This window comes from Scomber japonicus, chromosome 19, assembly GCF_027409825.1.
Source record: "Scomber japonicus isolate fScoJap1 chromosome 19, fScoJap1.pri, whole genome shotgun sequence".
In the NCBI taxonomy this organism is placed as follows: Eukaryota; Metazoa; Chordata; class Actinopteri; order Scombriformes; family Scombridae; genus Scomber; species Scomber japonicus.
In genome coordinates this window covers 16,101,168-16,125,370 of record NC_070596.1, presented here as the reverse complement: position 1 = coordinate 16,125,370, position 24,203 = coordinate 16,101,168, and the positions used below count along the sequence as shown (strand labels likewise).

The window sequence follows — 24,203 nt, the reverse complement described above, 5'->3', positions numbered from 1 at the left end:
GTTTTTCCCAGAACTGCAATGCTACTTGCCAACCTTGCTCACACATATTCATATGGTCTTTATATGTTAACGTTGTCTATCAACACTTATACATGAATGTTTGTTTTGCAATTTTCAAACAATAACAATAACACAATATATATTGTAGTGGCATTCAATTATGGAGATGCCATTACAATGCACACCACACACAATTGTTCCTTCATGTGCATGTTTTATGTACTGAAATAATGCACACTGTCTCAGAATCCACCTCAGACAAAAGCCAAAACCAAGATATTGGCAAACCTAGTTCAGCCTATGAATGCATAAACATCATAAATGTACTGTAAAATGTATACAGGAAATGAAAATCTTTAAGGTGTAATACTGTCTATGAATATTGATGCATGAATAGGAGAAGTTTCTTTCCTTTTGTAAAAGTAGCAATGTACTCAACACAAATACATGTCATACAGTGTGAAGACTTTTGAACAGTTTTTAATAAACCAATACTGAGATAAGTGACAATTACAAAAACTTATTTCATTAAACATGGATAGTATTTATATCAGAAATTTAACATCCTTGTCAACATGTCATACAAATTATATTAAAACATTCAAACAGATTACATAAACATATCCGTAAGCTTCACATATTTGAATAGCTTATTTGGAAAAATGCAACAACATAAAAAAGAGAACATTGCATAAACATACAGATGGGTGACAAAATGAATAAAAACTAACAAATTCAATTAATTATATGTATACAGTGCCAGTCAAAAGTTTGAACACATCTACATATTCAAGTGTTTTCTTTATTTATGGAGTTATGTGGTAAGCAAATAAAAAAAATAATACAAAAAAACAACAATTTCTCAAAGCTGACACCTTTTGCCTTGAAGAAAGTCTCGAAGGAGTTTCCACATATGCTGAGCACTTGTCTGCTGCATTTCCTTCAGTCTGTGATCAAGCTAATCCCAAACCATTTCAATTGGGTTTATGTCGGGTGATTGTGGAGGTCAGATCATCTGAAGCAACACTTCATCACTCTCTTCCTTGGTCAAATAGCCCCCCATAGCCTGGAGGTGTGTTTTGGGTCATTGTCCTGTTAGGAAATAAATGATAGGATGGGATGGTGTGTTACTGCAGAGTGCTGTGGTAGCCATGCTGGTTAAATGTGTCTTGAATTCTGAATAAATCACAAACAATGTTCACCAGCAAAGCTTCGATCACACCTCCTCCTCCATGCTTCATGGTGGGAACATGCAGATATCATCCGTTCACTGTTTCTGCAACTAAGACAGTCGAAACCAGAAATCTCAAATTTGGAGTTGTCAGACCAAAGTACAGATTTCCACTGATCTGACGTCCTTTCCTTTGCCCAAGAACTTGTCATCTTATTGCTTCTGAAGTTTGAAATATCTTGACCATGTATGAATGCATTGCCATGAAGAGTGTAAGATAACCATGAAATAATGAGGGATTACTAGTCTAGGTACACCCAGTTCGTCTCAATTACAAAAAGGGTAATTCATATATAAGTAATTAGTATTTCATGATATGTTTTGTACCACTCAGCATTTGGTTCACAGTTAACTAGGAATGGCTTTTAAAAAAATTGGCCACTATGTCGATTTACTGATAGATTATATATGAACTAATCGTTCCCTAATGATTCAGTATCTTCCAATCTCTGTAACTCATCATTATCTACTGAGTTATTCAGGAAGCCTTCATGATAAATGAATTATCAGGTCATTATTAATTCATTCCTGATTCGTTCTTTAGTAACTGTCCTTCCCACGGTTTTGTGTACCATATTGTAAAGTTTTATTGAAGATGGACTTGAAAACACTAAATGGTTTTTCATGAAATTTGGTTCATGCCCTTCAGGATGATTGGTAATCACTTTGGTGATCCCATGACTTTTCGTCTGGAGCCATGAGGTCAAAATTAAATTAATCCAATACTTATAATATATAAAAATGGCATTTCCTATAGCCACATCTGTACGTTTAGTTTTGGGCTAATAAGCACATTTGTAGCATGCTAGCACACATGTTAACATGGTCATTGTGAGCTGCTAGGCTTTCTATATGTAGTCTACTGTGTCTAAATCAACGGGTGGTCTGAGTACATCACATTTATCAGCATGTGTGCAGATCTCAGCTGTTAACAAATTATATCATAAGTTGTCATCTCCACACTATATTTAATAGGTGGCAACTCACATTTGGTTTAAATGCAGACCAGAGGCTTGAGTGTTTTTTAAGATCCATATTTGTCCTGTTATCCATTGTTTATGTATTCTGCTAGCTTTATAAAAGTAATGATTTTATATGTGATAGAGATGCCAATAATATTAAAGTTTTTAATAGGTTGAAAAGTGTTTGAGTTGAGGGTAAAAACAAATGTAAGGAGACCAGCTATCATTGTTAAAAGCCTCAATTGTTTATGATATTTATGTGTGTATATATATATTTATTTTTTAAATTTTTTCTTTTTTTCTTTTCTGCAGCTTTTACCATGTTTTCTCTGTATCTCTACGACATATTTGGTTTTATAGAGTAATCCTTTGTCAGAATGTCAAACAGTTAAAACATACCCATGAAGCTGCTCTGGTGTCTGTCAGTGACCCAGAACCATTAAAACACTTAATGTTGGTATTTTCCATTTGATGGAACTTGTGTTTTTCGAGTGTGGAGCTGGAACAGTGGCAGAGCTGTGCACAGCAGCAATCATTTCTGGAACAAATGGAGGCATTTCTGCATATCAGTAAATCTTTGTAATGTGAAAACATGCTGTTTCATGAATGTTGCTTTGATTTGACTAAGAAAGAACCAACGTCTATTATTATTATTATTATTATTATTCTTTTAAATGAAAGGAGATGCCTGAACTCTTAGCCCTACTCTTTGAAGGAGCTTGAGTTGCTTCAGTTTTAACTTGAATGTAACATTTATCTTGATGTTGACACACAGGGAGGCAATGTTCCTTTTTAAGTATTACTCCTACTGTACCAATGTGTATATTTTTAATTATACTGTCAAGGAGGCAACATGAAGTGAAAAATGGGTTATGACCAACAAAGGATTACATAAAATGAAAATGAGAAAAGCTTCGTCCGTACCAAGGCGTTTAATGAAGCAAATCTTAAAATATGCAGAGGTATTTGCTTTAAAAATGTCAAACTGCAGACTATTAGTGATATTTGGACAAACCAAGATGAAACAAAATACTGCAGATGTCTATGGGGATTTCTAAATACTCAAAGATCAATGACACTGAGGGCTGCTCTGTGGTCTGTGGTGTGATGTGTTTGATGTCAAATTGGAAGATGGCTGGGATGGTTTTTTGTTTTAAATTGAGAAAGCAAGTAAGACTCTGAAAATCATAATGATGGTATGTTTCAGTCAAGTGGAGCAATGCTTTGTGTCTCAGATCATCAACTGGGATGATTTCAGACCACTTCAGCTGATCTTAGACTCATTTTAAAATGGTATGATGTAATGCTTCCTACATTGAACGAGCCAGGGGTTTACAATAGACATCTACAATGAGTAATTCAACATTTTATAGTGACGGCAAAACATTTAACGTGCTTGCTGAATATTTATCCCCTGTTTACATTTCATTCCTCCATTATCTTCCTGTATTATCTCTACACTTATACCAAATGACAGTGAATTGAGCAGGTGCCATATGAGGAAGATTTGCAGGCAGTGATGGGTAGTGAAAAGGCATTTGATTTGTTTGATACAGTTTGCAGAGCTGTTGGTCCAGCAGTGTAGCGTGTATCTGCCTGCTGCTGCATACAGTGCCTCTATGTTTACGCACCTTCCCATCCCTCCATTTCCCATCCCTCATCTCCTGTAATGCTGCACATGGGCGACATACTACTGAACTAGTGCGGGCTTCTCTGTGCTCCAGCTGCATCTGCTTGTAAGCCCACAGGGAAGTGTGTGTGTGTGTGTGTGTGTGTGTTTGTGTGCTTGTATGTATGGACGTATGTTTAAACTGCCTGCGCACCATGGCTGCTAAAAAATAGAGCAAAGGGATTGCGGGGCTCTGCACTTATCCAAGCCATTCACAGGCTCAGCATCACACAGTTGATTCAGCACCTTGCTAATAGCGCACACATTAACTGCAGCACAGATCAGAGGAGGAGTGCAGTAATGAGACAGAGCTTGGTGTGTGAGTGTGTGTCCGTGTGTGTATATGTATGTGAGAGAACGTCTGTGTTGAGCAAATGTGTGCATGGTGCGTCTAGTGTGTGTTTGTGAAAGAAAGGGAAATAGAGGCAGAGAGAGTGAGAGAGGGAAAGAGAGAGAGAGAGAGAGAGGTAGTGAGAGAGAGTGAGAGAGCGAGAGAGGACGTGTGTTAGTGGGAGCTGGGAGGAAGGATGGCTGCTCATGTTTGAACTGCCTCTAATGCTCAAAGGGAGAGTCACTGCAAAAATTCAGCAGAAACAGAGAAACAGACGTGTCACTGGGGGACGCATCTTGTTCATCATTTGTTAGGAAACAGAAAAGATTTGGCAATGCCTGCCGAAGTGAAAGAGGTAAGTGTGTGGTGGAATGGCTCTATTTGCTCTGTACCCTCCCTCTTTTTTTGCCTATCAGTTTTTTTTTCTTTCTGCAGAGAACTGTAGCTCTCCTCAGCTTTGCATTCTGCCTCTGTCATGATGAATGAAGGAGGCATCAATCGCTTCACCTCCTCGCCTCTTGCTGCTGTTCAGTGCAGTCTCCTTATGTGCATGGGGACGTGATGCTATCATCTTCATTAAGTGCCTGTGTGTGTGAATATGGGTGCACGTGCATAGGTGTGCATGTGTGCATATGCATAGGCAGGCTTATAAGGGGGATCATCTTTGATTGCATTATGAGGAGAGGTTGTCCCGCCGGGGAAAAATGCTGCACACACTGTTAAGTGTATTGCCATGATTTATCAGAGAGACATTAAATCTGACCATGCAGCATTTAACTATTTGAGGAGCAGAGCATAACCAGGAGTGAAAGGAGACTCCAAATAGAAACTTTGGGAATGAATATCTTTCTTTTCTTTTTTTCCAGGCCATCATTTTCAATGAGCATTTCCTCTAAATAGGCCATCCTGGTTGAATTATGGTTAAACAAGAAGTATTGCATGGAATGGTCTTTCTGGAGAATACAAGTCTGAAATAAGAATAGTCTTTGGTCATTTTAGTGCCATTTTGATTCAGGATGTACGGTGACATCTGTAAATTTATAGTGGACAATATGAGCATCACTGATTCAACAGATAGTGGAGGGCAGATGAGTGGTGACAAAGTTGTGACTAATGTCTTCTGACATCAGTGGGCTGATGTCATGTTTTATTATCCCCTGGAAGCATTACTGTTTCAACTCTAGTTTGATAAAGACAAAAGCTGTTAAATCTAATTCATACTCAAGTTTGATCACTGGTAAAATGACTTTGGTCTGCAAATCTGCTGATTTAATTGTGACTGAGAGATCCCATTTTTGACATAATCTTTTCTTTAATGTGGTGTCTTCTGAATGGATTTGTGACAAGTTTGAATCATGGCTTGTGCCTGTTGTGCCCTTGAGCTGGTCACCAAAAACTGAACTCACTCGGCATTAGATCAGATTCTGTCTCCCAAAATAATACAGTGGCTGCAGCTGGCCTCAATACTGAGAGTTGACAGAAACAAGATGCTAATCATGTCATCCTGTCTCCTGCCTCGCTACACCTAACATCTATATGCTAAACCTCTTTTTAAAAAATGAATTAAAAAAAAAGGCTTAGTCAGATTCAGAATCATCTCGACCTATTTGGCTCTGTGAGCACACTCAGTTAGTGATGGTGCAGTGAGTTATTTAAATGAGCTTTGACTCACACTGGCCTGGCCTTCCCTAGAGCTCGAATCAGACGAGGGACAGGCACACAGGCCCCTGTCCAGCCTATTATCATCCTCCAGATCCTTAATCAAGCTGTCTGTAGGGGACAGTAGTACCCCCGTCTGTCTTTTGGCCAGCCATTCATTCAGCACTGACTAACAATATCCAATCTACCTCCTCCAGAGGTGTTCAAGCCAGGATCATCTCATTGCTGCCAATTTCTCCTGCAGTGTGACCCTTTTTCTCTCCTCGTCCCTCTGACATATTTTGCTCATGGATACGAGGGGCTCTTGTGTTTGGTGAGAGAATCATGCTCTCTCCCCACATTCAGTCAGCTGTTCACTGCAGCCTGATTTAATGCAGTGGAGTTGAGTTCTCAGCACTTGTTCGGTTGAATGCCGCAGCCTCAGAAAGAGTTTTTTTATTTTATGTACAGTTTTTTTGTCTCAGCATACCATATGGTATATTTTGTATATATGTGCTATTTAGTGACACATTTCAGGCGAGATTGTATTGGTGTCATATTTCGCACAATGAGATTTGATTTAGAGTATAGATATGGCATTCAAATAGTAAAGTCTGTCATAGATTGTGTAATGGAATTCCTATAATATAACCTTTTAAGTATCATCTGTAATTGTTTGATGGATTATTTAAGTCATTGTTTTTACTAGATTTCAATGATGTTAAACTGATGCAATCAGAAGGCTGTCTGGACCAAAAAGGGTGTAAAAGACAATCAGATTTGATACTGAGATCATTAGAGCAGCGAGGCAATCTTCTGTAGACACACCACAATGAATATGAAGTTAGCAGTAGTTTTCTAGAAAGAAAAATCAGCACAAAATCTGTTTACAGTCAAATAGTGCCTCCAGTTCTTTCTCAGACCAAGACACTGAATAATTAATTCACTCTGGTTAATGAAACCCATTTTGTTGAAAAGAAAATGTAAGTTCTACTTGAAATAAACAAATGGAAAATTACAGAAATATCCACATGTTGTACCAGAGCAGCAGCTGCATTATTGATGCAACAGTCACTTGTGGTAAATCAGGTCTCACACCAAACAACGTATATAAATCACACTCACTGACACTTCTCACAGCCAGTTATTTAGCTGAAATGTAGAAATCTTTTAGCATTTGTGAGTGATTTTTCTTCTTCATCTTTTTTTTTACAGAGTCTGATCTGTGAAAGTCACCCAGTAAAAGATTGTCTGTCAGTTTTGTACATATCAAAAGAGAGAGAAATTTGATACCTCAAATCATTACAAAAGTTTTAACAAGCGCACAGAAAGTTGCACAATAACTTTATCATCACTTTTTGTAATTTCTATAGAATTGGTGCTGTCTATATCTTTATCATGTCCCTATATTTGTGTACACAAAGAGGGAAACTATGTTGGAATGATGCTGATCAGTGACAGTGCCTTCCTCATTTCTATGTGTGGCATAGGAGCAGAGTTCAGAGGGACCTCCTCCACTATCTTTGTCTCAGGAGGCTAAAGAGGCAACTCTAGATAACCCATCCACCAATGACGAACTGGACACACCCACCTCCATCGCCTCCGTGATGACCTCAACCAATGAAAGCTCTACTGAGACTGACACCCCACTGCAGACAGACACTGAGGTTCATGACTTGTTTGATTACACTGGTCACTGTCTACTGACTTCTTACAGTTTGTTATAATGTTGATATTGATTGATCAGCAATTCAGACACAGAGTAGAAAAAACGTTTATAGGCCTCTTAAGGAAAGTTTTGTGGCCAGAACAATATGATTTATAAGTAATAGTGATTTTACACTTATGAAGAGATTAAAGCTGTCCTAGAAATGAAGAAATAGTGAAAATGGGGAGTAAAAACAAGCCTGGGATACTGCGATTTTATTTAATCTGATGAGCGATAAAATAATTAAAAAGTAAATAAGTAAAAAGTGTTTTAAATTAAATATCAGCCTATTAGTAGCACTTCTTTCTCCATAGATTCTCAGAAAACTCCTTCTGAACTTGACATGCTTTACTCATTCATGAGGTTCAAACCGGACACTAACATGTGATCCATTATTATTAAGTAAAATATAAATATATGTATCTTTTCCAGCATAAATCACACATTTCATGACTGACACCCACATTTTGTCTTTTTATCAATTAGTCTTGTCTCCTGAAACTTTAGTATAAAACTAAGTAAAGATAACACAATATATATATATAAAATATATATATATTTTTTTATTTTAAAATGTTCTAACAAACTAGACACAGGGTTGCAGTTACAATGGCAGACAAAGGAAACCAAATTGCCTTCTGGGGCAATGATACCATGACATTTTATGCAATTTGCTTGTTTTTATGCTTAAAACTTGTTTTGCTTTTACTATGCTAGGAAATAGTTAAAATCAAAATCAATGTTCTAAATCAGACAATTAAATTTCCTTCAATTTACTCTGCTTCTAAACAATGGCTGGACCTCAAGTTCTTTCATCAAAGTCCAATCTAAACTCATTTTCAACTAGGGGAATTCATTATTCTTTGGCAGGAAAGAAGAGTTCATTATTTACTGGTGGAGCACATAGCCAGGGAAGTGATGAAAGGATGATGATTGAACATCACTATGAGAAATAAGCTGGGATGGGCTGTACAGTTTAAATGAAAGATAAAAACATGCTGTAGGTAGGACCAAATAGTTCCTGCTGACTATAAACACATCAATGTGGTGGCATTAAATGGGAGAGGGGAAACCCTGAGGCCTTTTTGGACAAACAGGATTTTAAAGACTGGGAGATTCTGATTAGAGTTTTGCAGTGATAACAGTTGTGGTACATCAATTTTTGCAGGAGTTCAAGGCTGTGGAACAGGAGGGCGAGAAGGCCCCGAATGACACCCAAGAATCCTCAGAGACACAGCTGGAGAACTTCCAGACATTGGATGTGCCTGATTTTACATCAAACCCAATGGTTCAAGATAATACCCCTACTAAGCAACCCGTCCCTGAAGCAAACACTGAAACCTCTGAATCACCAACCACAACAACCAGCAGAACCACCACAGCACCACCCCCCCAACCTCAGGTGGTACTGCTACCTGTGGAGACTCAGCCAGTGAACCCGGACAGCCAGAGCAGAGTGTACACCATACCCGACAGCTACAGAGGCATTGGCGGTGACTTGTGTGCAGGGTATGGAAGCCTGTCTCGCGCTACCCTTCACGGCTACTGGCCCACCAAAAACTTCCAGCCCGGAGCTCACTACACCTTACCCTTCCTCAGGGACAGCTATGCTCCCTCAGGCCTCAGCAGCCAGACAGATGACGATGGCCTTGGTGAACGGGGAGAAAACCCTCTGGATATGAAGACTGACCATGCAGCTGCCAGTTACCCAACACTGGGTGGAATCCACCAGTTCAGGCCAATCACCACCATGGAGCTCCTCAGGGAGCCGTCAAGAACCAGGTAAGGACGGTACAATAGATAAAACTTTATTGATCCAAACTTTATTGATCCAACAGGGGAGACTGTGTAAATGGATTTCAAGGACTCTTGTGGTTTCCATGGTACCAAGAAAATGTAGAGTCAAATATAAATCAGTCTGTACATGTACAGTACTCATGCATCTTGAAGGTGCCAAGGGAAAGGGAAACAGTAGTATGTATATGTTGCTTTGACACTCAGTCAAGTAATAACATTTAAAGTGGACATATCATGATTTTTGTGATTTTCTGACATTTATATTTTGTTATAATATTGCATGTCTATGTTAAACATTGTCAAAGCTCAAAAACACAAGGTGAATGGAATTCAAAACCCAGGCTTCAGTCTGCTCTGAATACCCCATTTGCAAATTTACCTCTTCTTCCCTATTGAACTGAAGTCAGATCGTTTATGCATGCCCACATCTGGACATCTGTTCCATCTGCCTTCTACTACTGCTACTGTACTACTGTACAGTACTGTATTGTGCTACATAGCCTTCCACACTGCTGGAAGTCTGCTGGGGAGCAGCTTCCAGAAGCTAATCAGTTACAATAGAGTGGGCTCATTGGGAGGGGGGCTTAAAATGACAAGAGCTAAAATGACCTGTTTCAGACTGAGGCTAAACTGAGAGCCAGTAAAAGATAAATACTGAGGTTTTTTTTTTCTTCCTGTTGATAAGGTCAGCCTTTGATGCCATTAAATGTTTTTGGTTAGAAAACAGACTGGGAAAGTAAAGAATAGTCATCACTGATCCTGACCAGAAAAAACGATCAACCTGGTTTGCAACCGGAGTTTGACTTGACTGTATATACATTTCATTCCACCAGGTATATTTTACATCACATAACGTATTGATCTGTCTTCATATTGTAAGTGCATATGTGAAGAACATATCCAAACAAAGCACATTTTAACACATAAACTAATTTTTATCTCAAAATGTAATTATCCAAATTAAACTTTGTAGATACACAGAAACCCAGTAGTTGCCTCTGTCCTGTTCTTGTGATTCTGCCTGGACAATAGAAAGACAGATGGACAGCAGTTAAGTAGCAGCTGGTATCAATCAGGAATGGCAGCCTGCTTCAAAGTCAATAAATAAAGAGGTTTCACCTGTTATTACCTGCCAGAAGCGTTTCCTTAGGCCATATAATGTGACAGAGCTATTTCCATAAGATTCAAGAAACTCACTTATACTGTTAAACTCACTGAAGTTCAGTGTATCCACTCAGAAATGGCATTTAACCTGTTTAATTCAACCTAATCTCATTTGTGACTTTCTCTGTCTCTTCAGAGGTGGCTACGATGATGCTTTCATGGCCCAGCTGGAGGGGAACCTGAACCCTTTCTTCCAGGCCATGTGCCGAGCACAGACCCTGCAGTTACCTCACAAACGCAGCAGCATGGTCAGTCTGGACAGCATCCGTAGAGACCCGCGCTGGAGAGACCCCAACCTGCATGAGGTGATAGCGATGCTCAGCCACCCAATGGACCCAGTCAAGTCTAATGCAGCCGCTTATTTGCAGCACCTGTGTTATGAGAACGATCGCATCAAGCAGGAGGTCCGCCAGCTGAATGGAGTGCCAATATTGGTGGAATTACTAGACCATCCTAAAGCTGAGGTCCACCGCAAGGCCTGTGGTGCTTTGCGCAACATATCCTATGGCAAAGATCACAATAACAAAATGGCTATTAAGAACTGTGATGGCATCCAAGCTTTAGTCAGACTGCTGAGGAAGTCCAGCAGCATGGAGGTCAAAGAGCTAGCCACAGGTACAGCTGAGTCGTATAGTCTCCCTGGAGCTATAACCAGCCATACCTCAACTAACTTTTGCAACTTTTGTATTCTTTCCCCTTGCAGGAACTCTGTGGAACCTCTCCTCACATGAGCCACTAAAGATGATGGTCATCAACCAGGGGCTTCAGACACTGAATGATGAAATCATTATCCCACACTCAGGCTGGAGGAGAGACTCAGCCGATCCGTCTAAACTGCAGAGTGCTGAGTGGACCACCGTCTTCAAGAACACCTCTGGATGTCTGAGGTAACCTTGGCTGCTGTCAAGGAATGAATGACAGCAGTCACTAAAAGCATACCTGTAATGGACTGAGTTTTAGCAGCTTTGCTAATAATGCTGTTTCAATAGGAATGTCAGCTCAGATGGGGCGGAGGCTCGACAGAGGTTGAGGGAATGTGAGGGGCTGGTGGATGCACTCCTTCATGCCCTTCAGTCAGCTGTAGTCAACAAGGACACTGACAATAAGGTTGGTGAAGTCACTGACTGAGTCTTTGAGCATAGTCAGAAATGCTAAAATTCTGCACATAGTGCCTTTAAGTCAGAAAATATTTATTTTGTGTGCACAGTAATTATCATTAGTGTGCAGTTTCAGACAGCATAAATTGATTGAGAAAGAAGTTCTTTATAAAAAATATGTATAACAACAATTAAATGATACTATAGAATATGAACGACAAGAGTAAAACCCAGTTGTAAAAATAGGAGAACTTAAATTGCAGGCAAATGCTGTATATCAATAAACAATCACAAATGTCCTTATAACTATATTATGGTGTGCCAATATAAAGCATTCATTAAATGTCTCTAAATAAAAAGGGAACTGAAATAGTCAGTGATTACTCCTGCCTCTGTACAGCATCTATCTTTGATTTAAATCTTCTATCATTGTCCTCCATTTAGTCAGTCGAGAACTGCGTCTGCATCCTGCGAAACCTGTCCTATCATGTTCACAAAGAAATACCAGGTGTGGAGCGATTTCAGGAGCCCCATGCCAATCATCTGATGAGATCAGTGGGACCACAGAAGAAGAAGAATGAGCCTGACAGTTTTGGAGGAAAAAGACCAAAAGGTTTGTAGCAATAATAAGTGATGAAGTGAAGTAATTATCATTCCCTCTCTTACTGTAGGTTAATTTGTTTGCTCTTGCATTGCATGTCCAATAGGAGCCTAAAGTAGCACAGTTTCTGCAGTTCAGACAGAGATGCACTAATGTCTGTGATTGTAAAAAAACAAGGTCAGTTTCTGAAGCTTTTACAGTTTTTGAATGTAGCCCTCCTCTCATAACACTCCAAGTTTCCAGCTTTTAATGAGATTTATTTAGAGATGATTACCCACATTTAGAGATCATTGCCCAGTACCTGTAAACTTGTAGAACCCACGTGAATAAGCAATAACTGTTTTCTCAGTTTGAATTATATTATTTATATTATTTATCATGGTTTCATATTTCTTTTTTTCTTTCAATGTGAGCCTGAATACTTCATAAACACCCTACACATGCAGGGGCTGATGATGGCTTTACTGGAGAACCCAGTTTCAACATTGAAAAAGCTTGCATATACTTACTGTTACATCAGTTATGTGGTTTTTATGCCATGCCACTGATGTAACAACCAGGAAGATTTTTCCGATGGTGAAACCTTGCTACAAATGCATCACCCTTATAAATAAGAATTTGAATTGCAGATGATATACAGTAATTAATAGGAAGCAGCAGCGCTGATGAGTGTATGTGGGAGGGGGTACTTAAAAAATAATACAGAGTTAATTGAAAGTTTGGAAACTTTTCACCAATGCTAGCCTTTCAACTAACAAAAATTCCTTCCTGAGCAAAGCTTGAACCCTTAAATGAGGAAGTGCCTCTTGGACCTGGTGATGTAACATCAAACAGGTGCTCCTAATGGATTGGTAAGCAATCATTGTCCACAAACAAGGTTTTTTGTGGAAATTCATTCCCACAAAAGTCAAGGCACACTGCTTCATCAAGGTACCAAAGTTAAAACGCCTTCATTGTAGTGGCTGCATGATAAGAACAACCACACACTGGTTTCTCTCTGAGTCAAACATTCACATAGACTAGTAAATTAAGCATATTCATAGACACAGTTCAGTTTGTTACATCTTTATGTACTGTAAATGATAAAATATCATTGAAAAATGAAAAGAAAAATAAAAGATAACAGAAGAAAATTCGGTGGGGAAAATCAATACCTTATTAATTTCATAAAAAGTGAATAATAATTTTCTTCAGTCGCATTTATTATTAGTATACATACTTGGACATTTGTAAAATGAATGCCCATGTTAGACTCAATCATAATTTGGATTTTTCACCTTTTTAAATCAAATGAATTAGTTGATATTCTTGGCTTTTCATTTTGATTAACCTCTTCCTCTTTTTTTGTTTTTTAATTTGGTCTTTTCAGGTTCTTTCATTGTATGTATGTTTTTCTTTTTTCTTTTATAGTGTTTGTTTACTGAGTACAGGTATAATGAGGGAGTCTGATCTGGCTGTGAAAATGATCGTGTGTGATTGAATTCTGTAATTACTTCCCTTGTCTGAGTATGTGACTGATTGAGTCTGAGGAAGACCAGTATTTCGGTAGTACAAGATAGTAAAGGTTTTTTAACTTTTCTACGATAAATGATAAGTATGACTTGACTTTTGTGGGAATTCACTCACCTTTTATGTGGTCCATCTCACCACATGGAGGAGTTCTGTGTTATCTGCTGCTGTGTCCTTTTCCAGCATGATCGAATCTCTGACATTGTTCTGTCGTCTTTTCCCCTCTAACCTTATTCATTAGAGGAGTGGTTCAATCAAGGTCAGTCTCGTTACTCCTGAACATTTTCAAGACAGTAACATGGTGCTTCGATTTGAATTGACTAACATTACTGATGTAATTAAATGGTGTTTGTGTTTGTGTGCATGTGTGTATCTGTGATGTACAGGTTGGAAAAATGGATTTATGGACAGAAAATATGGAACATTGGATTTACCAAAACGTACAGAACAAATGAAAGGTATATATTTGAAAAACTAAAAGATTGCAGTTCAGATTGAATAGAAATACTCATTGCCTTAGGTTTAATACTAATAGATTATAGGTAGATAAATTATGAACAACTTCTATCATATATCACCATCATCATCATAATGATGCATCCGTACCTGCTGTCTGTGTATTTGCTTTGTATGCATGACGTTGGCATGGCCCAGTAGGGAACCCATTTAAATGCAAAGCCACACATCAGCACCTGCACCACTTGAGGAGGGTTTCATTACTGAAACAAAGTGACCCACCAACTGAAAGTGTGATAACATTTTTATCTGGCAACATCTTGAGGAGGAACATTTCCCCTGGCAATATAAGACAGGCATTGGAATTTGATACAATGCAAAGATACAGCATGCATCTTATATATATCTTTATAATGAATTATTAGCAATCCTTACTATCTATTGTACAGTGTAATGGCTGTTTTTAGCCCTGGAAGCATGTTGTATGTGGAAACTGTGGCAAAAATTCCACCATTGTATTGTAGAGTATACTGTACATTGTATGTGGATGTGGCTGCCATCGGAAAAGAGATCAGAGCTAAGCTCATGCCTCCCACGCTCCAGCCAGTGAATGCAAATCAGAATGACAAGCATGTTATGGTCTTGGGTCAGCTTTATACTACTTGGCAGCCATCCAGCAGCCTCCACTGGCTTAGTGCAAAAACCTTCTGCAGAAATCGTCAGGATCCGTAATTTTCTTCATACTCGTTTCATTAAATTAATCTAACTGTTCATCTACTGACCTGCCTAACTATTTACCTTCCAAACTAGAAGAAATTCAGTTTATCTGTTCAGGCAATATAATGTTCAATAATAAAAAAAACCTTCATTAAAGCATCATCCCTTACATCTTTAGCCACTGATGGTCATACTGGTAGTTTTCCACTGCTTGAATGCCATCCCTGACATTCTCTGCCTTTCTGTTAAAGGGTTGGAGCTGCTGTACCAGCCAGAGGTGGTGAGGCTTTACCTGTCTCTTCTCACCTGCAGTCACAACCATAACACCCTGGAGGCGGCTGCAGGGGCGCTTCAGAACCTTGCTGCAGGACACTGGGCTGTGAGTGGATTGAATAGTTATTTCTTATACGCCTATGCACAGGGGCTGTGATGGTTGAGTGTGCTCATTCAATGTCTATGAAGCAGATCTAGGATTGTCTCTGAATGACATAATGACTAGGATCTCTCTGCTGTTCAGCTCAAGTGAAGACTTAAAATAGAGCAGTATCATAAAGGAATAAGATACATTTAATTTGGGCATGGGTTTTGTTTTTTCGAGGCTGCAACCATGTTCAAGTGTGCTTAAGGAGGGAGATGTGGGATTGATCATCTTAATCGTGTACCATAAGAAATCACCTTTATTCCTATATCCCCCAAGTGGATCACTATGCCCATCAAATAATGTGCTTTGCCAAGATATACTATACAATGAATGTCAGTATGATTTAAAATCAACTCAGGGGCTAGGCTAAGATGAAAGGAATTTTAAAATGTTGATATCAAGGTGAATCAGAGAGGTGTTGAGAGAGTGGAACTTAGTTCTTATTTATAGAATAGCAATTCATTTTTATAGTCTACTAGTGGTGACAAATAATTTGGGTGGTAAAGATATGAAACAGGACCGTCAAAGCTAAATCTAGCATATGCTTCCAAAAATGCTAAGGCTGATATCACTTAGCTGTTATGGTTTGTTTTTGTGCTTGCAGTGGTCCAGTTTCATCCGTGCTACAGTGAGGAAAGAGAAAGGGCTGCCAATCCTGGTGGAGCTGCTGCGCTCAGATGTGGACAAAGTGGTGCGAGCTGTGGCCATTGCTCTTCGCAACCTGGCCATGGACAGAAGGAACAAAGACTTAATAGGTAACAGCTCATAACACTCACATTACGCCTCTCTAAGCCTGCACACTCAACAATAACTTCGATATTTTCTTTTTCTGTCATTACAGGGAGCTACGCTTTGAGGGACCTAGTTGGTAATCTGCCATGTGGGCAGCAGCACCCAGCAAAGAATCTGGAGGGAGATACGGTGGTGTCAATCCTGAACACAATTCATGAGATTGTCACAGATAGCCCAGAGAATGCCCGAGCCATCATACAGGGCCATGCTGTTCAGAAACTAGTGGCAATCAACAAGTCAAGGTAATGTGTAAACTATAAACTCTATATAAAATGGAATTTGAAATCCAAAGCAAAAGATTCAGGTATAGATAAAATAAGATATAAAAAAACCCCCAAAAAACTGGATTATTGTTATAGTCTTATTTACTTCATCTGTTTATGCTTCTGATGCAGCAGCATATTAGAAGCATCACAGGGCAATCAGAAATGGATTTTAATCATTGGGACAGGACTGTCTCAAAGCTGTCCTCTGTTGTTTAACACATTGTCTGATGATATGTTGTCAGCCAATCAGCACGTGAGACCAAGGCCGCTTCCCATGTGCTTCAAACAATATGGACCTACAAGGAGCTAAGAAGCAGTCTAATCAAGGCAGGCTGGAACAAGAGCCACTTCAAGGTATTTCTTATGATTTCCCTTCATTTTACAACTCCAAGAACGTAAAGGCAGTCAGCATGTGTAATGAACTTCATAAACGTTTCAACAGTTACACTTAAAAAAAATTTTGATCAAATTTGATGCTTTATATCTTACGGAGCCCATAAAGGGACATGGTAAAAAAACGAGATACTTTTCTCACTAGCAGGCGAAGGTAGCATAATTAAAGGTAGTTGTGCCTCCTGTGCTTAAGCCTCAACTCTGCCCCCTGCTGGCCCGCACTCAAACCCAAGTGTAGCTACTCAAACACGGTTGCCGGGAAATCCAATCAAAAAAATTTCCTGATTCCTGAGAAATTTAATGACGAGAACCATAAAAAATATTGTTATTTAAAAATAAAAAAACACAGAACATTGGTGAAATATATTCACTAAAATATAGTCAGACTGTTTACTCTCATAAAACATGCACAGGTGTGTGTTCGCGTGCTGTGCACCGGTAAAACACAACACAGCTGATCAATTAACACAACACACTATGATTAAAAAGTGCAAGCTTGTTCTTCTGAGTCATGCCTGTGTAGTATGCAGTACTAGATACTTGTGTAAAAAATACTCTAGTAAAAGCAGACGTACTGATTCAACTCTTTATTCTAGTAAAAGTAAGAAAGTTCGATCACTTCGAGTGATCATTCACGCTCACAGGAACAGACTTAGTTTAATTGAATGACTTAGAAGTCGCCAAATGACTTACTTTAACGAATTTCATTAGTTTATATAATGCAAGTATTACTTTTATGAGGGTCGCAGACAAACTTAGCATTTCATAATTGTGGTAGGAGCGGTGCAGCAGATGTAATGAAGTCCACGCAGCATGATGGATGCAAACTCATATTAAGCCTATAGCCTATTCATTATAATGTCGATGGACATAAATTGAGTTCTTTTGCCTTAATAATGATTAAATAATACACAAAAAATGGTCGGATTGGGAACCCATGCATAACGTGTCTTCTTTCAGACATCATGCGCGCATGCAATACTTTCTGGTGAGCAGTGAGAAAGTTTCTTGTTCTCACCAGAAACATTTAATTATTTTTATTTTCCCCATGCACCATTACGGGCTCCATTAGGCCTATATCTGGTAGTAACCTGTGTGCACATCAGAAAGTAACAAAGTTGTCAAACATGGATGAGGGCAAAAAATTGCATTAAACTGTGAAATCTGCTTTGTCTGGAAAATAGAAAAAAATGAGGACAGTGACATTTGGGCTCAACTTGAGCCCTCACAATTGTTTGTGTAGTAAGCTGAAGATCACTAAGCACCACAACACAAAACACCCAGCAACAGCAAGGTGTTCATAGTCATATTAAAAACCAAATGCATGCATTTTTGTGATAAGCATAAAATTGTGGTTGTCAACTAGTGATGTAATCCCTTTTGTTTTTCAAAGCCAACAACTACTGGAGTGATTAAAAAATCAAAGAGTGGAAAGCAAGGCAACGATGACATCACCTTGCCTCTCATGGATAAGAACCAAGGTCAGCATATCATTGCATGCTTTCCGTCAGCAAAATGTTATTAAATCATCATCTAAATGAGAAAAATGTCCTCTAGCTAGGGGAATACAAAACTGCTTTTAAAACATACTGTGGTTCTTGTCATGTCAGGGACAAAGAAACAGGCATTTTCAGTCCCAGACCATATTCTTCTAAAACATCGCCTTAAACCAATGATGTGCTGCCAAGGTTATCAGTGTGCAGACTTTGCTTATTAGCCTGAACAGTCTCTCCCAGAGGCAGAGCCGTTTCACGCATCACAAGTCGCATTTCATTTCAATGTTTTTTTCAAAAAAGGGAACCCACTTTCCCACATCAAGAGCGACCTCTAGCTTCCCACTAAAACAGTGATTTTCTTTTAATAATAATAATTATAATAATAATAATAATGAGGGCTTCCTTTTAAATTATGAAATATTTTGAAATATGAATGGGGGGGGGGGGGTTACTCTCATTAATTTATTTAATTGCATTTGCCTTCTGTGCTTCTGTTCAAATAATAGTCTTTTTGAAAAGTTGTATTACTTGATTTATGACTTTTTGGAGCATAAAGGTCCTTTTATTTGTAGAGTTTTATTCTAAAATGATTATAATCTGTGGTCAAAGACTAATAGCATAACTACTGGTTGACAGCATTTTCTCCGACTGATTTACATGTCCTTTTTCTTTCCATGTAATATTTCTAAAACTCCTCTTTGCTACATATCTGCTGCTGGCTTTATTATAATTTCCCCTTGCAGATGTGTATTCCAGTTTAGAGCCCAATGATAGAGTTGGAGATGGAAAAGGACCTGTTGTGGAAAGAGATGCTCTCCAGGTAATCCATACTGAATGCATCCACGTTTTCTAAAGATTACTTAAAATTGATTCTGTTCCACCCATCTCTGGTGTGCATGATAAGAGTGGATCTTGTAATAAATGATTTTGTGTGTTGGTAAATGTCAGTGCCTTTCATTTAAATTGAGTAACAGTGGCTGTGTGCATTTTTCTCGACCTAGGCGATAAGTGAAAGAAAACACTTCATCAGAGCTGGCAGACCTGCAGTGGGCCTCATGGATAACAAACCTCCGCCGCTGGACTCCTGGGTGTAAACATGACAACACAGCCAGCCAAGTCAATTAAATCCTGTAGAGACACTCTCCATCAGTGGAAACACGGATTTACACCATGTGATCATTCTTGTAGAGACAGAGAAAAACAATTCAGTTAAACATACTTTCTTTTGTTTACAGGAAATGATGTGCCAAATATTTACATGTATTTATTATGAAGGGAAATAGAATGATGGATTTTTGTCACTGGATGATAGTTTGAAAATTGCGATGGATTATGAATGATATCTGAAATAGTCTAAATATGCAAAAAGTGGTGAATCGTGACTCCAAAGAATATATTACATGTACAATTAGATTTTTCCTGTGTTTACACAAGAATGGGATAATTTATAATACTTCTAGTTTGTTAAAACTATTGAGGCCTAAAGTGACATGTGGATCTGTTGCTGTCCATCCCCATGGGTTCTGGACTAAAGAAGATTCTGATAAATACAACAAAACAAATATTTTTGGTCACTGTTTGAGGTAATTATTAGGATTAGGACTATTGATGGCCTGGTCATCAAACACATCCAAATGATTTGGAATTCACTTTAGTCTTGACAAACTTGCCATCAGACTCAACTGTGCGATTATTAGAAAATTGTCTGTTTGTTTCAAGATAGGCAAAATGAGATTGTAAATGTGTAACAAAGGACTGTTAATATTCTAAATGAAGGCATTTATATTGTAATATTTATTGTAATACCCATGTTATTATTAAAAGTTATACATGTGTATTAGCTAATACCAGTAAGTGATCCTACATTCAATACAACTCTGCTTTGCAGTGGTCCTTTTTGCATTGCGATGTTAAATGATAAATGAGAATAAAAAACGTGCATAATTTCTCATTTTTATTTGTATTGTCTGCTTTGTATCAACAAATCACATTTTCTATGTGTTCTTGAAGGGATTAATTATTAGACTGAAGTTCATAGGTAATGACCTGCTGTGCATATACTTTGTTCAAATTGCTCAAGGTCATAGTCAGATAAGTAAGATTTTAAGCACTTGTTTTGTCATTTGAAGCACATATACTCACAGCGAGGGCTAATTGCCAGTACCAGTCATACTGCACTAGATTTACAAAATGATAAACACTCCCCTGTAGATGGACTTGAACTTTAAAATGGCTTAATCACAATTACTAAACACAACAACAAAGGTGGGTCATATTAGGCCAGATGCCAGTTAGCCGCATTTGTCAGCTGTAAATGAGGTCTGGCACTCACAGTACAATCAATTGCAAGTTTTTAAACAGCTAACCCAACAGAGCTCCAAACAGACCAAAATCTGTGCCAAGATGCAAGTGCATCAGCCAAAAACCCCTGAAACAAAACAAAATAGAACAAAACAATAAAAAATGTATGTAATTAAATATAATGGGAACAGTGTTTAAACATGTCATGTCCCAGTTGAAAGTCACAGAGGGATAAGTTGGACATCTTGTATACAGTTTAATATATCTGTGGCGGTCTTTCTATGGGTTTTGGCCGTCTTCCTTAATTCAGAGGAGACCTGCGGTCCTGACGCGCTCCAATAAAACAATCACTGTCTGGCTTGGATCGAACTGAGGTTTTATTCCACTTTAGATGGTGCAGTGTTCACAGTGTCATTTCCTGGGAGGAGGACTTCATCATATAAACATTTTAGACAGTTAAACTAAACATAAACTTAGAGCCATTAATTATTTCATTGTCCATAATGCCGTATTATTTAACATAACAATAATCAAACTAAATATGCAGAAATGGCTCTAATAATATCTTAACTCAGAAGTTATTGCAATAGTATTTTTCTGTCTACTTCCAGTATTTGCACTACTCGTTGCAAAAAAAATCCAGTATTGCAATTTACTGACATGAAACTCAGAAGTGGAGTTTTCATCATTGTTAATTAGAATTAACTTCAAACTCAATTAAAAAAATGTAACAATGATTCACTTACTGAGTATGAAGAAAACAGAGCCAACTAGACGTCTTTAAAACACTATTTGGGTTGCATATGCAGAATGAATACTTGTTACATTTTCAGCATATTGCATCTGCAGTATAGTGATAGTGATTCAGCAGTGACTCAGCAATGGATGATCATAAATGAGTGCACACAGCACTTTAAAGGGAACCAGTGGAGTTTTTTGGTGCACATTTTCCCCACAAAAGTCTTACAGTATCTATTTTCACTTGAAGTGATGATATAGTATGTGTGTTTTACATACACTGATGATGCTCAATGGCAGAAATGTCTTATGCCATGGTGAGGTGAGTGTTTTAAGCCATAATATGTCTCTCATCTAAAATTAATTGTAAAAATACATTTCATTACTTTTTATTTGTTGTCATTTGCTTGTCCAAGAAGGTATATGTTGAAGTGATGGCATTGATTACATGTGTGAGCTGTCAAACAACAAAAGCAGTAATAAGTTAAAAGCACATGCAAATGAGATCAAATGAGCCTCTCCACTCCTCTCCAATGAAAATGATTAATCTGATCCAAAATGAGGAGAAGTTCAGATATTGCCTCTACACTGGCCTCTTGTGGAGATTATGCATGTAAATTATATTGTTAATTGATAATTGGGTTTCTGCATTAGACAGGACAATTGTGCAAATCACATAATTTACATGTTTAATTTGGTGCATATTTATTGAGTTTTGATTTCCTTATCCCTAAATGCATCAGATTTATTTTCTAATAATTTATTGTGTCTTTTGATTTCTGTGTGGGGCAGTTTATAGTGATTCCTAAAACAACTTGTGTTGATTTAAAGGCACTGTCCGGCAGGTTTTGACAGTGGTTAATGAAAGGAAAGGCATACATCAAAATGTCACAGAATACAAGTGGAAATTATGGATAAGTCCCTGGCGGGGAGAGAGAGAGAGGGGCCGAGCAGGGCCTTGGTGGCACAGCAGATTGGACAACACAGCCCTGCCCTCAGTACCAAACCTGAAGATCAACAAGGGCAAAGCTGTTTCTCTTTACCCCCCAACAACAACCTGTTGTCCTTTAACGAAGGAGAGTCCACCCTGGTTGAACTGTTCTATCACATCTGATACTCAACCTCTGGATCTAAACCTTTCCTCCACTCAACCATGTCCGTCTCAGTCTTCTCCAGCCTGGGCTTTATCCACTCTCTGAGTGTCCTACTTGTGATGTTGACTGGTTTGAGCTTGAGCAGTTCCATCAGGTCTCCTGAGAACCATCACAGGACATCAGTCGGTAGGGACGGACGTGATAATCCACTACTTGATGCACAAGACTTTCTGAGCCAGTTTCTGTCTACACTAAACCTCACAGAGCAGAGGCCCCAGCCCCGGCCCCTTGACGCCCGTAAGGAGCCACCAGAGTACATGCTGGAGCTGTACAACCGATTTGCTAATGACCGCACTGCTGTGCCCTCAGCCAACATTGTGCGCAGTTTCAAGAATGAAGGTATGAGCTTCTATTTTGTCTGACAGCACAAAAATGTTGGAAATGTGTGACAGTTGGACATATTTGCTCATTTTTGTTGTATTATTCTAACCTTTAAAACATTTAAAAAACAACAACACTCAAACCACTGGGATCCTATTTGACATCCTAAAGAAATGATTTAATTGTTTCAATATTTTAAAATGTGTGGACGTGTACATTTCTATTGTTTTATTTTGTTTAAAATAATGAAGTTAAGTTTTGACAATGTACAGATTATATAACAAAACGATCCAGTGGTTCATTACAACATTTAAAATATAGTTTAAGTTTTGTTTTAACCACAAAAACGTACACAACGTACTGAGACACACTTATTAATATTTTAATTTCAGATTCCTCCCCCTACAGTATAACGGCCAGGGGTATAAGGATACATCCCCTGCTGTTCAACATCTCCATGCCTCACTATGAGCACATAACAATTGCTGAGCTTCGCCTGATCACCCTGGTCCGGAGGGCCCAAAGACCGTATGCTGGCCTTGATTGCAAGGTGACCATCTACAAAATACACGAGGGTGTTGTTTGGACAAAAGAGGTGGGGAAAGAAGAGAGAAGGAGGGATAAAGAGGAGGTGGTGGAGACGGCAGATTTGGAGGAACTGGTGACAAAGCATATTCATGCCAAAGATAACAGCTGGGTGTCATTTGACCTGACTCATGTGGTTACACTCTGGGGGAAGTCAGGGTGCACAACTCACCGACTGGAGGTTCATATTATGAATCTGGGGTCAGAAGAAGCAGGCGCCGCACGAGAGAGCACAGAAGAGGGTGAAAGTCTGATTGAGATTGATATCGACAGAGGCTTGGAGGGGAAACACAATGCAGTGATGATCATATTCTCAGATGATAAGAGCAGAGACCACAAACATGATAAGCAAGAGCTCAACCAGATGATCGAACATGAGAATGACCTTCCAGAAAACATGGACTGGAGCCAACAAGCTTTCTGGGGGCATCACAACGCCGGCCATGCTAACCAGGACGAGCTAGACACACAGTCTCTCCTACAGCTGCAGTCCAACCTTATCTATGACACACCTCCTCGAATCCGTCGCAATGTTAAGAGTGAGCCATGCAAAAGAACCCCGCTGTTTGTGGATTTTAAAGACATCGGCTGGGATTCATGGGTCATCCAGCCACTGGGCTATGAAGCATATGAGTGCAACGGTGTTTGCAAGATACCTATGACCTCTGAGGTCTCGCCCACCAGACATGCCATAGTGCAGACACTGTTGAGCACTAAGAGTCCAGAGAGAACATCGCGTGCCTGCTGTGTACCCACTAAGCTGGAGCCCATCTCACTCCTTTATCATGATAACGGGGTGATCACTTTCAACCACAAGTATGAAGGCATGGTGGTGGCAGAGTGTGGCTGTAGATAG

The 24,203-nt window shown here is 38.9% G+C and overlaps 2 protein-coding genes across 2 annotated transcripts; both read left to right on the top strand.

Moving 5' to 3' along the window:
* The first annotated feature begins 4,527 nt into the window (after positions 1 to 4,527).
* arvcfa (ARVCF delta catenin family member a) lies at positions 4,528 to 19,342 on the top strand. Its single transcript, XM_053339907.1, has 16 exons — positions 4,528 to 4,548; positions 7,322 to 7,498; positions 8,708 to 9,321; positions 10,637 to 11,115; positions 11,204 to 11,387; positions 11,490 to 11,607; positions 12,042 to 12,210; positions 13,949 to 13,966; positions 14,094 to 14,165; positions 15,132 to 15,259; positions 15,906 to 16,056; positions 16,143 to 16,335; positions 16,602 to 16,713; positions 18,146 to 18,233; positions 18,992 to 19,068; positions 19,250 to 19,342. The coding sequence occupies exons 1-16, from the start codon at positions 4,528 to 4,530 to the stop codon at positions 19,340 to 19,342; spliced, it is 2,694 nt and encodes an 897-aa protein (XP_053195882.1).
* Positions 19,343 to 22,440: 3,098 nt separating this feature from the next.
* LOC128380473 (bone morphogenetic protein 10-like) lies at positions 22,441 to 24,203 on the top strand. Its single transcript, XM_053340295.1, has 2 exons — positions 22,441 to 22,780; positions 23,155 to 24,203. The coding sequence occupies exons 1-2, from the start codon at positions 22,441 to 22,443 to the stop codon at positions 24,201 to 24,203; spliced, it is 1,389 nt and encodes a 462-aa protein (XP_053196270.1).